Raw genomic sequence first — 14,042 nt, forward strand, 5'->3', positions numbered from 1 at the left:
ACATGCGAGGAGGAAAGCGTTCTCAGGCAGAGCCGGCCCAAGGCATAAGCGAACTAAGTGGCTGCTTAGGGCCCCGTGACAACCAGGGGGCCCCAAGAGCAATTAATAAAAAAGAAAAAAATTTTTTTTTGCATGTGAGGGGAAAAAAAGCAGTGCAACTTAGAGAATTTATTTGGAGTAAAAACACAGCTGAGAGCAGCCCTGTGTGTGTGTGTGTGTGTGTGAGAGAGAGAGAGTGTGTGTGTGTGAGAGGCTGATATGGCTCTGCTTACTCACATGAAGAGAAAAAAGTTTTACTTTTATGTTGCGTGTGTGATGCTGTGGAAGTGTTTGTGGAAGTGGGGATGGGAGGACACAGCAGGCTACGGGGAAACATTGTTGGAGAGGGGGGCCCCAAATCAAATTCTGCTTAGGGCCCCCTGAAGGCTCGGGCCGGCCCTGTTCTCAGATTTACAATATTGAGGTCAGAGGATTTCTGGGAGCTGGGTTTTCACAGTTTAATGTTTTAACTTCAATAACAAAACAAAGTGTTTCATCATGTTAGAGTGCAAAAACACAATTTTGTCTCTTAAAGGTCCATTGTAAAGATTTAAGGGGGATCAATCCACACCAAAGTAATTCCTTTGCCTTCGCCTATGTAATACTTTGTATTGCTCCTGTTATTTTCTTAAACAGCATAGTCAAAGGTTTGGCTTCTGGACTAATGAGGCAAGAGACTTGAACCAGGGAATCTAGGGTTCCAAGACATAGTCTTCTCACTGAGGAAGCTCAAGGTCATGCAGAATTTTAATGACTGAACTGTAGAGAAAAAGAGACTGGTGGACTTCATTGTACAGTCACAAGAAGTTAAATATCCTTTTTTGGTACTTGAGGAATGTTCATATTTTATCAGCAACACAGACAAGTTGAAATCCATCCAATCCAATCCAACCTTATTTGTAAGGCACTTTAAAACACCAAAATGCTGTGCAGATTAATAAATAAAAGACAAAATAAATAAAAGGCATGGAAGCTCACATAAGATAAGATACATCGAAAACAACTGAAATAAATTGTAAGATGTGAAAATGTGGACACCACTAACAGCCAAACGATGAACCACAATAAAAACAGATAATAAAAACCAAAGGTACAAAGTACAAAGTAAATAACATGTCCCTTTTCCATTTGCATTCAGCTCTATGGCTCTGACTTAGTTTTAGGTTGCCTTGTTTTTAATGGAGCCACAGTGTCAAGAAGAGCTTGGCAGGTGAAATGAAACCACAGGGGCCGGTGGGTCCATGGTGTCAGCTGTCCAGGGAGCCTGACGCAGAGGCTGTTTTTATTATTCATTTCATGACAATGTAACTGTATGTTAGCTGTTGGTTTTTAGTTGGTAAGGTGATCTCTGCCGACTACACTAAACACTGTATTTATTCATTAAAAAGTTGTTTAAATGTCAGCGCATAGTCTAATAATCTAATAAAAATTACATATTTCTATTCAAGGTACCAAAGTTACTTCAGTAAGAGATCTGATAGTTATTGTGTCACAGAGATGAAGGAGAAGAAAACATCCAGCTACATCCAGAACTACAGAAGTCCATTGTTGCTGTGAGGCTGCAGAGTGGAAAAGAACTTCAGGAGTGCTGTTCAAAGACCCAATAACCAAGGACACTTGTGTCCACTGTTATGACCCTGGGTCATAATATATTTTAGTTTGCCTGTTGTTATTTCTGTTCTGCTGTTGTTCCTCCCTGCCTGAGGGTGGTGCTACTACCCTTGGTGTCTCTTTTCTTAGGTGCAGGTACTGACTGCTGATTGGAGAAGGAAGATTGGGAGGAGTATAAAATGGCCGCCGCTTGAGCTGTTCTCCCTCTTCTCTTGGTGCGAGATTCTTTAGCTCTTGCTCTGCATTTTGAGATCCCCTGATGTCCTTCATGCAGTCGCTGTAGCACATCTGTTTGTAGGGGGGTGGAATAACAATCCTCTCTCCTTTCATGAGGAGACCGTAAGCGATGTGGAGATCCATTCTGTCCCGCCAGTATGGGCTGATGTGTGGGTTAGCCTCACAGTTCTCTGGCCACCCTGTGAGACAGTGTTCTGTCACTTTTGTGCACACTGTATCTTCTTTCTGTGCCTTTTTGATCTCCTCCAACCTTTTCTCTGTAGCTGGGAGAGAAGACATTAAACAGTCCACAAAAACCTCAACCTCTTTCTCCAGCTGTAGATCCCCTGCTGTAGGCGTACCTTCCAGGGGAGCTCTGGAGAGGGCATCTGCTGTGATGATTTGCTTCTCTGGCACATGGACGATTGTGTAGGAGAACCGCAACAGCCGTAGACGAAACCTCAGGATCCTCGATGGGAGGTCATCTGACCCTCTTGTGCTCAGCAGTGGAACCAATGGCTTATGGTCGGTCTGTAGAGTGAAATGTAGACCTAACAGGAAAGATGCAAGTCTCTCACATGTCCACGTAGCTGCCAATGCCTCTTTTTCTATTTGCGCGTATCGCTTCTCTGTTAAACCTCTAGAAATATATGTCAATGGTCGCCATGCGCCGCCAGTCTGCTGCTGGGTGAGAGAGGCTCCTAGGCCGTATGGCGATGCATCTGCAGCAACCTTTGTCTCAGCGTTGTCGGAATACTGGGCTAACACATCTGGGGAGCTCAGTATCTCTTTCACTCTCTGAAAGGCTGTTTCCTGGGGCTCTGCCCATATCCATTCGTTCCTCTCTTTCTGCAGTTCTTTCAGCGGCCTGGTTATTGTAGCTAGCTGAGGCAGGAATTTAACAAGGTAATTTGCCATGCCCATAAGACGCCGCACGTCTTCCAGACCAGTGTCAGGTCAGAATCCATTTGTAGTTGTTCAGACAATCTTTTGTCTCTTATTCCAACCACTATTCTGTCCCTTATGAGCTCCTCCTTCAGTACACCAAAGCCACATGTTTCAGCAAGTTTGTGCACTGCTGTGATATAAGCCTCTACAGTCTCACCGTCATGCTGACGTCTGCTATTGAACTGCGCTTTTTCGAAGATTATGTTGTGTTTTCCGATGTAGTGCTGCTCAAATGCTGCTTTGACAGCATCATATTTCTTTTGGTCTGCATCAGACAGTGGTAAAACTGCTAGGACATCATCTGCTGCATCACCCATTGCATAGAGAAGAGAATTCACCTGGTATTCTCCCTCCTTTGTATCGAGAGCCGTTGCCATGCGAAACCTCTGGAACCTGCGGATCCACCGCGGCCATTCTGCTGGGCTTGAAAAGTCGAACGGTTCTGGGGGTGTTAACTGTACAGCTGTCGCCATCTGTGTTGATTCCCACGTCCTTTCACGTACGGAATCCGAGTCCTCCGGCGCGCCGTCTCTCTCGACTCACTCGACGAGCTAGCCTCTAGCCCGTATGCTGGTCGGAGCTCTACTGTCGTCTTCGTAGCGGCCAGTTCCGGTTAAAACTGCGCGAAACGTCCGTAGTCGCCAGCTAACACTGTTCTGAAACTACCGCGGAGACTTACAATTCACCACTTCTGACAACATGTATAATAATAACACAGGACACCAGTGAGTTGCTTTTTAGTCACTCTGTTTACTGTTTAGCTGGAAGGACAATGTTACACACATTGCATTGTGAGACTAGTAGTCCTACTACTACACTAATGTTATGCTCACTTCAAGCAAGGCTGTCTAACTGTTTAGCCATGGAAAGAAAAGACATCCACATATTGTTAAAAAAGACCTGTAAAGCCAAAGAGTCTATCGATCAATGTGTTTGTTGAGCACATGAATGGAAATGTAAAGTTCCCCCTTAGTTGCTTGTTTGTTCATAATCCTATAGGGATTACGTAATCGTAATCCCTATACACACAGTCTTTCCTACCGGTTGTGATGTTCTCCTGGCCAAATATAATCTCTTCTGCCACACGTCCACCCATGCTAACATCCATCTGTGCCAGTAACTGAGAGCGAGTCTCACCTGGGAACCGGAAGAGGGGGAAAAGAAAGATGATTAGCAGCAGAGCTGTTGATAAATTTAAATATGTTCAGATTATAAACTCCAGGTTTTCTTACATGTCCCAGACTTGGTCCTCTGGGCGTTATAGTAGCCTTGTTTGATTGGCATTGCGTCTTTGGTGTAGTAAGCTACAATCGCATGACCTGACTCACGATATGCTGTGATGCGTTTGTTTCTACTGTCTATTTCTGCACTCCTCCTTTCAGAGCCTTGAAGTAGAGAGAGGTTATGGTATGGTATGGATTAAAAAACAGAGGATAGGAATTGGGAAGAAAAACTGTGGTAAATGTTGTTAGTCTAGCAAAGCTTTTCTCACCCATGAGGATTTTATCTTTGGTAAACTCCAACTCCTTCAATGTGACCATGTCTTTACCATCAACTGCTGCCTTCAGGGCTGCCTGGTTCACCAGGTTTTTCAGGTCAGCGCCCGAGAAGCCAACCGTGCCCCGGGCAATAATACTGGCCTCAATAGCTGCACAGACAAAACACAACCACACAGTTATCTCCAACTGTCAGTCTGAGACTGCGTTACTGATTTAACTAAAGCAGCTTAAATACTGCACATTACAAGTATCTGGTATTCACACCTGGATCCACTTTAATCTTCCTCAGGTACCAGTTGAGGATCTCTGTACGTCCTTTCACATCTGGTTTGGGGACAGTCACCTGCATGTCAAAGCGTCCTGGACGCACCAGTCCGCTGAAGGAGTAGATCAGTTTGTCTGAAGGTTGTAAACAGTGACTTTCTAAATGAGCCCAGAAAAGATGGATGGACGTAAACGTGCTTATCCAAAGCTTCTGGGAAGTTTGTTGCTCCAATTATGATTGCTCCCTCAAATGTTTGACAGAGTGAAATGCAAATAATAACTTCAGAGATTACCCATCCATCTCAGCGAGTAATTGATTCAGGGTGTGACTGGATTGAGGATGCGTGGGAGACTCCATCCTTTTTCCACCCACACTGTCCAGTTCATCAATAAATATGACGCAAGGAGCATTAGCTTACCTAGAAATAAAACAGCATAAACAATACGGTTCATATGTATAAAAACTCTCCACAAAACCAGCCCTCACTTCTTTTTTTTTTTATTTCTCCTTTATTTAACCAGATAAAAAGACCCATTGAGATCAAGATCTCTTTCACAAGGGTGACCTGGCCAAGAAAGGCAGCAGCACACATCATAGTCAATTAAAAACAGGAAGACAACAACTACAATACAAACATAGAATTACAAAAGTACAACTAGAAAAACATAAAGTGCAAAAGTTTTGGTCACAGTAACAATTTAAGAGCACAGGCACTGTTCAATTGTTTTTTGTTGTCTATCTTTTAAGATGGAGTGGAAAGCTCCCAGCGAAATAAGAGAATGCAATTTGAGTTCTGTTTGGAGGGCATTCCAAGTAGAGGGGGCAGAGAAACTGAAAGCTTTTTTCCCCATTTCGGTCCGAACGCGTGCGGCAGACAAGTGCAAAATATCATTGGAACGTAAGGCATAATGGCTTCTGGTCCGCTGAAGAAAAGTACTTAAATAGGTCGGAACCAAGCCAAGAAGAGCCTTATAGACCAGAGTCATCCAGTGTGTGTAGCGTCTTTCAGACAGAGAAGACATGGAAGCTTTGGCATACAATTCACAGTGGTGGGTGAGGCGGCTACAGCCAGTGATGAACCTCAGAGCACAATGATAGACTGGAGTCAAAGACTGTAGGCAACTGTTAGAGGCACACATGTACACAACATCGCCATAGTCAATAATTGGTAAGAATGTCGCTGTTATCAGGACCTTCCTAGCTCTGAGGGAGAAACAAGACTTGTTTCTATAAAAGAAACCAAGCTTCACCCTTAATTTAGAAACCAAATTTCTAACATGCACTTTGAAAGACAGCTCCCCATCAATAATAAATCCCAGGTACTTATAACTGGTAACCAGCTCAAGAGCTCTGCCATGGCAAGTTCTAATTGAGGGGATTTGTTCCATGGGAACAGATGAGTTTGAAAAAAACATAATTTTGGATTTTTCAGCATTTAAAACCAGTTTCAATTTCTCCAGATTAGTCTGCACTGTATCAAAGGCGGATTGCAAAAATATGAATGCTTGTGCAATTGAACGTGAAGAGCAATAAATGACTGTATCATCAGCATAAAAATGGTGTGGTCTTTACTTCACTTAACTTTAAAACTTTAAATTGGCCAGTAATGACAAAAAAGGGAGGGAGATTAAAGATAATTTTGTACGTAAAATGATAAGAAAAACTCACTGAACAAGTTCCTAATACGCTTGGCTTCCACTCCAACAAAAACCTCATCAAACTCAGAGCCAGAGGCGTAGTAGAATGGAATATCAGCCTCTCCGGCGACCGCTCTGGCCAGTAGGGTCTGACCAGTTCCTGGAGGGCCAACCAGCAGGACACCTAAGCACGGAGAGCCAAATTACAAGTAGGAACTGGAAGTGATGTGAAAACAGAAATAATATTCATCATTACAGCTGAACAGATATTATTTAGGAATCTAGGTAATTCTACTTTTGGGCAGTTTTCCTCCCAGCACTGTGAATTTATGTGGGTTTTTGAGGAACTCCACCACTTCCTGCAGCTGGTTCTTTGCTTCTTCCACTCCTTTGACGTGCTCAAATGTCTCGTTTTTTATGTGGCCTGGGTCCACTGCCGAGTCCAGGCCTGATGTGGTTCGGAACCGAACTGTCAAAAATGGTTAGATTAAAGTTCGAAAATCACACTACGCAGCGTGGTTAGAGAACGCGTAGCCTATTGTTATAACACATTTATAATTGGTTAGTAAAGCAGACTAATGTTGGACTAGATTGTTAATAATACTAATATTCTAATATGAACATATTGGAGAAACTTTAGAGAAGAAAACAGAGCGTGTACATGATAGGAAGGGGATTTTGAAGATGCCATACAGCTCGATTAGAAGCGGCACCAGCAGGATGAGGCGAGTCCTCCTCAAAGACTCTGAACAATTGGAAACATCACAGGAACATTTTACATCTCTACTGTTTCATAGTGTGATGAAATTACTAATCAGCTTTCAACTTGTGTTTAAATTACTTGTGTGTGTCAGGGCTTGTGCTTTCAGGAAACCCTCAGCAAAGCCTCTTTTGAAAGCATCCTGCAGTCCATTATGCACGTTCTTATTCTTCAACAGGGTTTCCAAATTTTGCACTTCAACCCCCTTGTCACGTGAAAGGAAACCCTGAAGCACAAGGTAAGATTGGTAAGATTTATTTTTAAATTTCTGCACAAGAGAGCTTTTATCTTTAGGCAAACTCAGCTGTTCTCAGTAAATTAACTAATACACCTGTGTGACTAACTAGGGGCATCAAATTATCGCGTTAAGTGTGATTAATTAATTAATTATAAAGGCAAAGTGATATGCCTTCTGTGTAAGAAGGAGTTTGCTTACCACCGAAGCAGCTCAAGTTTAGCCTACCACGTCAATGCAAAGCACCCAGTCACGAGTGCAGTGACAGCTAACGTTAGCAAGAAGACGTTAGCAATTTAGCGAGCCATAGCAACTCTCTTTGTCAAACTTAACTGGAGGAGAACACGCCACGTATTAGGGTTAGGGGTAGGCTTGTGGGATTTTCATGTGTATTTGTGAATTGCATTTTGTCTTTCAAGTAATTTCATTGCCTATTCAAATAAACAAAAACCAGAGCCGTCTGGCCACATCCGTGCCAGCGGAGAGTTTTCTCTGCCGCGGGATTAATAGTGAATAGACTCCGCACTCGCCTTCTTCCCAAACACGTGGACATGCTTGTGTTCTTGAACAAAAACTAGGCGGAAATGGTAAGAGAAGTTCATCTGTTAGAGATGCGTGGTTGGCAGTTACACCCGCGGACGTCAATAATCCGCGGAGCGATGGATTGCGTGCGGGTGCCGGGCGGGTCGCAGTTGAAATAAATAAACAAATAAATAAAACGTAGGTTAACATATTGATTTGATCTAAAATGAGGCAGAAATTAAGTTGACCTTGAGGATCTGCAGATGCTGTGTTCCATAACAACACATTATGTTTAGCTGACTGCTACTACGATTAATGATGATCGGTTGGCTGGCGGGTGCGGGTATTAATTGTTGAAAAAAACATTGCCTTGGGTGGATGGCGGGTGGATTATTGATATTTAGCAGCGGGTGAGGATGACATTACAGCTCATCCACACATCTCTATTACCTATTTTACTCTCTCTGCTGTTTGATTTTTATTTGTGATTAGATCAGCGTGATTGATCTCTTTTCGTTTTGTTTAGTTGTTGGTCACTGCTTTGATGGTATTGGACATTACAGCCATGTTTTTGAGCCTAAAATTAAGTAGTATAGTGTAGAATATTTTCCACCCTCAGTGCTGCTGCTTTAACAAGAAAAAATAAATAAAAAGGCAGACAATTCGACTGAAATTCAACACGGGGGCCTTGACAATCGACACTCAAAATGCCGTTTGTTCCACAGTTTGTTCCACAGTTTGTTCCTCAGTTTGGGGTCAGAAAACACACTCGGCCTGGAACTAGTAGAAGTAGTAGTACTAGTACAATTTAGTACAAGTAGAAGTGGAACTAGTCGACAGGCTACTAGGGTTAGAATGTTTGTATACAATGAAAGGGTCTATATGGACCTGATGTTTATTTTTATCTGTATTTTCTAATTATTTGGAGTTTGACAAATGGCTGCATCTGTTCAAGTTTGTTAAAATACTAAATTACTTTATAAAGCCACTTTTTGTTGTATATCAATCTTTTGATCTGTCGTAATAATGAATTTAAATGAAAATAGATCAAGTTAAGGGCTTTTCTCAGCAATTTTTGGGTGAGATTAAAAAAAAGATTATGTCACAGCACTGTGACTAACATTATATTAATTAAGAAAACTTCACTTGTGAATTTATAATTCCTCTATATTTCTTATGTGAAGAAAGTCTAACATTCGTAGTCTAAAAATGTTAACTACCTACCTTCATAAGAGACCCTTCAGATTCCACAGGACGCTTGGAGGCTGATTGCAGGAGTCTGGTTTTACAAGGTTTAGCCTCAAAGGTTTACATGGTGTGTTAGCTGTGTTAGCTGCTAACGTTAGCTGTGGCTGCACTCGTGACTGGGTGCTTTGCATTGACGTGGTAGACTTCAGTGTCCGCTACTTCATGTCAAATTCCACATTTGACTTGACGTTTGTTGTGACCTTTTTGGTTATGCGTTTTTGTGTTCTTTCTAGATCTGTGCTGACACGGGAAGCTCTGGTCAGTGTGAAAGGTGTCAGACAGACCACCTCCTGTGTCATGCCTGATGTGGTGAGTGACTTAAAATATTATCACTTAAATTGCCCAATGAGTCACAAAGACAGTTTGACTTATTAAATAAACCTGTCAGTGTTCAATAACATCTCCTTTATCTGTGTCAGGACTGGGATTGGGTCATCGAACAATTGAAGAAGCCACTGAACTTTTGCTGTGTAATGAGCTCTCAAAACACACCAACAATTACAGAAAACACACACAAAAACAGATATTGCACAAGCACTGCACTAGTACTAGTAAGAAAAACAAGCAGGCAACACAAACTAACAGAGTTGAATTGGACTGCACTAGAAGCTCATAGGACTTAGTCTTGTGATGTTAAAGCTACTTTTCTTATCAGAGGTTCACACTATGCCTCTACTTAATTCATCACCATCCTCTTTTCTAATCCTTCTTTTCCAAGTCAAAGGAACCATTGGCAATAGCTGAAATTAAGTCACTTGTCACCAACCTTCACTAGCTCATCTTGGTTTGTACAGCAGAACTGGCCAAGATATCCCAAAGACAAAAACAGGCTCTTAAGTAGGGTTGGGTACTGATCTGAATACTTTTAGTGGCACTGACACAAATTATTAGATTATCATTACAGAGTAGGCAGTTAGTCCTGCGACTCTGCTCTCTGCCTGGTTCTCTCCTCCTGCATGTTTTTGAAACTTATGGGCCATATGTGGCATCCCTGTCCAGCCCGCGGTATGTCAGTCATAAAAACAAATTAACAAGTATTTATGCTGCACATGCAATACAACTGTGTTGCTTTTATTTTGAAATGTTTTTATTTATTTTTTTATTATTTTCTCATTTACTAAAACTATATAATTTATATGTATATACAGTATCTGTGTGTGTGTGTGTGTGTGTGTGTGTACATACATATTGCTATTGATGGGAACAAGAAAAAGAAAAAATATAATGAAGTACATGAATTCCCCACAAGATGGTGAAGTTGCCTAGAAAACCTCCCATCACCAGAGAGTGAGAATTTCTCCCTGACGAGGTAGTGTTTTGTTTTGTTAGTCTGTTTGACCTAACATGATAACACACACAAACATTTACCATTGTAAATGTTATAACTGTTTGGAAAGTACTGACACTGTGGGAAAGTGAGTGACCTTAGTGCAGGTTTATACTCAAGTGTTGTCTGTTAAATTGTGTTGCGTTCGGACATTAAGAGAAACTAAATGTCCCAAGGCATTTCCTAAGGCTGATACAAAATATTTAACTTTGTTACTAACTAAATGTAAAACACTTCATATGTTCTGTTATTGGCATTTTTTTAGTCTTTAAAACCTCTTGCTACCTGAGCCTATTTATGCCTATTTTTTAGGTCTATGAATGCATATTAGAGTGATTTTAGTCCAAAATGTTACATTTTGGAAACATCTGTGCAATTTGGATTTAAACCATGTATTTAACCACTTTCTTCACTTTAATATATCTATTAATGTTCAATAAAACAATTTCTGGCATTGTTTCAAAGTTCCTGCAGACTTTAATATGTTTTCCATATAAAAAACACACACCAGCTGACTTGTCTCTCTTCTCAGGCCTGTATCTCAGCGAGAGAATGGCCTACATGAATGAACACATCTCATTGGCTTCCTTAAAGCCAAGAGAAGGACGCTGCCATCTCCGAATTTTGATTGACAGCTTCGTTCGCCAATGAAAGGCAACCGGGAGCGCGGATGTGACGTGGCTGGCTGCTGCCTTAGGATAGGGTAATGCTTCCAAAAACGTGATGACGTCACCTAGAGACGCCAGGGAGTGCTTGTTTTAACACCTTTTCATGATCCTTAACGGAAATATAAAAATAAAAATAAGTTGCGTACTCCCCCAATAGGAGGACCTTCGGGGACAAGAGGATAAAGATGACGTTATACTAATTGATTCTCTCTCACACCAACTTCTTTCATTTTTACAGTATATGATGTGACAAAGACCATAGGTGTGAGTGAATGGTTGTTTCTCTAAGTGGCCCTGTGATGGACTGGTCACCTGCCCAGGTTGTGCCCTGCCTTTTCACCCTATGTCAGCCAGATTGGCACCAGCCACCCTCCTGTGGAGGATAGAGCGGTAGAAGACAATGGGTGGTGAGTCACTCTACCATTATTTTATATGCATTCATATTTACAGATTCTCAAAATGAATTTGTATGTATGTGTATGTTGAATTTGTATATAATGTAATGTGGTATATCTCAACATTATTACTTTGAATTTTCCAACATTTGTGTAGATCGTGATGTAGAAACAGTTTATCCTTAACCAATGTGTATGTGTCTTTGTTTTTTCAGGATGACCATGAAGTGAACAGAAATAAAGGCTTGAAATTTGTTAGGAAACACTCTATGCTTTTTATTGGTAAGTATCCATGTTAGGGGCTGGTCATATATGGACATTGAAACAAAAGGAGCCTTACACTATAAGTTAATGATATTGAAAGACAGTACACTACATTTAAAAGGCATAATTGTAATTGCTTACTTGGAACAAGTCAGTAGTTTGGGTTTGCAGCGTTGTTTATACTGTGCAGAGATTTTTGAATAAGCACTGAAAGATGCAGCCACTGACTGCAGAAGAACTGCATTATGATTCAAATCTTTTGGTCTTTAATTTATCGAACCCATGTCTACACGTGTTCCTGATTCTCATCTCCTATCTGCCCTTTACTGGGAAATTAGGTTAACTCTTCTGTGGAGTTTCCATTTTAGAAGAACGGCTAAATTGAGGGTTTTTGTATGAAAAAAGTTGGGCTAGAAGATGTAATGGTTTTAAACTGCTGTCAGTATATTTTCATCCCATTGGATGTCTCCTCTTAAATGAAGTAATTTCATACTTGATAATTTAATTAACACATGAAAATTTGTAACATCTTACTCGTCAGAAGAATGCTGACATGTCCTAAATTCATATATCTTAACATTCCTCCTTTCTTTTGTACAGAGGCCAGTGCAAAGACCAAAGATGGTGTCCAGTGTGCCGTCAAGGAGCTTGTGGAGAAGATCCTCCAGACTCCAGGGCTTTGGTAGAGTGAAAGCCAAGGCCAGAAGATCCGTCTGGAGGACCAGGACCAGGCAAGTGTTAGGGGATGTGGAGGATACTGTTCCATACTGTGATACTGAAACAAAATGAAGGACCACAGACCAGAACCTGAAAGCTAGAGAGAGGTGGAAGTAGATATGCCATGTCTGGTCTGAATTTATCAGTGAATTTATCAGAAATTGAACAGTGATTTTGTTGTTGTACATAAAGGTTAATAGCATAGTGCCTATAACATGAACTAATTTGTAAGTTGCTCTACATTAAATGTCAATTTTGATAGAAAATGATTAATGAGCGAAAGCAGTCGGAGCACAAAACCCCACCAAGGCCACTTAGTTTCCTACAGTGTCATTACACTCCCCTATCTGGTAAGGTTAGCACTTGAGAACCTTTCGTTGTATTGGTCTTTGCATGGCTGACAAAGACCATAACTTCCAGAGCTACAAGTGCATGGTGTAAAATAAATAAATCGATATGGACAAATCACTCAATATCATGAATAATTGTGATGAGTGTCAAAATTGAGTCCTGAGTGAGAGTTTAATAAACCAAAAAATTGTCATTTGTATACAGTAAAAACATTCATAGCAATCATGTTATAGCTCAAAGTGTGTTTGTGCTGGAAACTTTTGTTTTATTGTAATAATCCTTGTTGCTCAGCCCTATGTTCTATTACCTGAGCTCACTGGTATTTTGCCTGTATGTATTTGGTCTCAAACAGGTCCTATTAACTTTTTCTTTTGCATTTATTTTGAAGTTAGTGTTGTGGTGACTGACACATTTTAAATATTAGTATTTCCCAGAGCTTTCTTTCCTTCCATCCTAGGTAAATATATGTTGCATCTATTCAAATTATATGCAGCAACATGTTAACCTGATATCTGCCTTAACATTGACTGACATTTGCTGGATTTACGGTCGTATAATGTTTGCATTGTTTCAAAATGAAATAAATGATTGCGTCAAGATGCCGTCGCTCACAACTAACTATTGTTTAATTGCCATTTGAGAACTGTCATTTCATCTAGTGTTGTGTAAACGCCAAGCTAATCAAAAGCAGGTTTACAGTGGAAACATCACTGCGTTGCTCTTTCCATAACACTTCGTCATACATGCGAGGATGAAAACATTCTTTGCAAGAAATGTCAAAAAAAATAGACCAAAGCCAGGAGACAAGTGGAAAAATCCTGTTAATCATGTTTAGTAAAATGGTCCCAGAGGATTGTGTGATTACAAGCTTATGTTTGGTGTCAGAATGTCCACAGATGGAACAGGACGCTCCCCACACATCTCTCTGCAGAGGGAGAGTGCACCAGACATTCTTCTCAGGCTTAACGTGTCCACGATATTGAGGTCAGAGGATTTCTGGGAGCTGGGTTTTCATGTTTTAACCTCAATAACAAAACAAATGAGTGTTTAAGTCATTATGTTAGAGGGCAAAAACACAATTTTGTCTCTTAAGAGGCCTTTTTAAAGATGCAAGGAGGATGTGAGCATTGGAGCAGGTTCTCTACCATGGAGTTCATGGTATGGAAATGTTTTTTTTTTGCTGCCTTAAGGCCACCATAGATTCTTCATACACTTGGATCTGTCTCTGTCTGTCTGTCTGTCTGTCTGTCTGTCCATCCATCTATCCTATACACAGTTGGTTGTAAAATGCAGCTTCACCCCCAGCCGCCACTAAATCGTGAACACTAGTCTTTAAAGCC

At 40.9% G+C, this 14,042-nt stretch overlaps 1 protein-coding gene and 1 long non-coding RNA gene across 3 annotated transcripts; one reads left to right on the forward strand and one right to left on the reverse strand.

The window, feature by feature from the left end:
* Positions 1-3,365: 3,365 nt before the first annotated feature.
* Positions 3,366-4,874, reverse strand: LOC131470780 (ATP-dependent zinc metalloprotease YME1L1-like). The gene is made up of 6 exons (XM_058646743.1): positions 4,871-4,874; positions 4,578-4,712; positions 4,307-4,462; positions 4,047-4,199; positions 3,856-3,951; positions 3,366-3,433 (listed from the first exon to the last, which is right to left on the reverse strand). The coding sequence occupies exons 1-6, from the start codon at positions 4,872-4,874 to the stop codon at positions 3,366-3,368; spliced, it is 612 nt and encodes a 203-aa protein (XP_058502726.1).
* A 1,443-nt stretch (positions 4,875-6,317) lies between these two features.
* LOC131470504 (uncharacterized) lies at positions 6,318-13,304 on the forward strand. Of its 2 annotated transcripts, none has more exons than XR_009241894.1 (5): positions 6,318-7,213; positions 9,214-11,010; positions 11,214-11,382; positions 11,586-11,652; positions 12,235-13,304. It is a non-coding gene; the product is annotated as an uncharacterized LOC131470504 (long non-coding RNA). The 2 variants fall into 2 exon arrangements; XR_009241895.1 differs by lacking the exon at positions 6,318-7,213 and having other exon boundaries at positions 8,928-9,289; positions 9,400-11,010.
* The last annotated feature ends 738 nt before the right edge of the window (positions 13,305-14,042 follow it).

Source organism: Solea solea, chromosome 1 (assembly GCF_958295425.1).
Source record: "Solea solea chromosome 1, fSolSol10.1, whole genome shotgun sequence".
NCBI classification, from domain to species: Eukaryota; Metazoa; Chordata; class Actinopteri; order Pleuronectiformes; family Soleidae; genus Solea; species Solea solea.

Bases quoted from the DNA above. Each gene is read 5' to 3' on its own strand.
- LOC131470780 (XM_058646743.1), bottom strand. The intron at 3,952-4,046 runs GTAAGAAAACCT...TCCGGTTCCCAG, and splicing joins GAGGACCAAGTCTGGGACAT to GTGAGACTCGCTCTCAGTTA. The intron at 3,434-3,855 runs GTAGGAAAGACT...CGTTTCGCGCAG, and splicing joins CCAGGAGAACATCACAACCG to TTTTAACCGGAACTGGCCGC.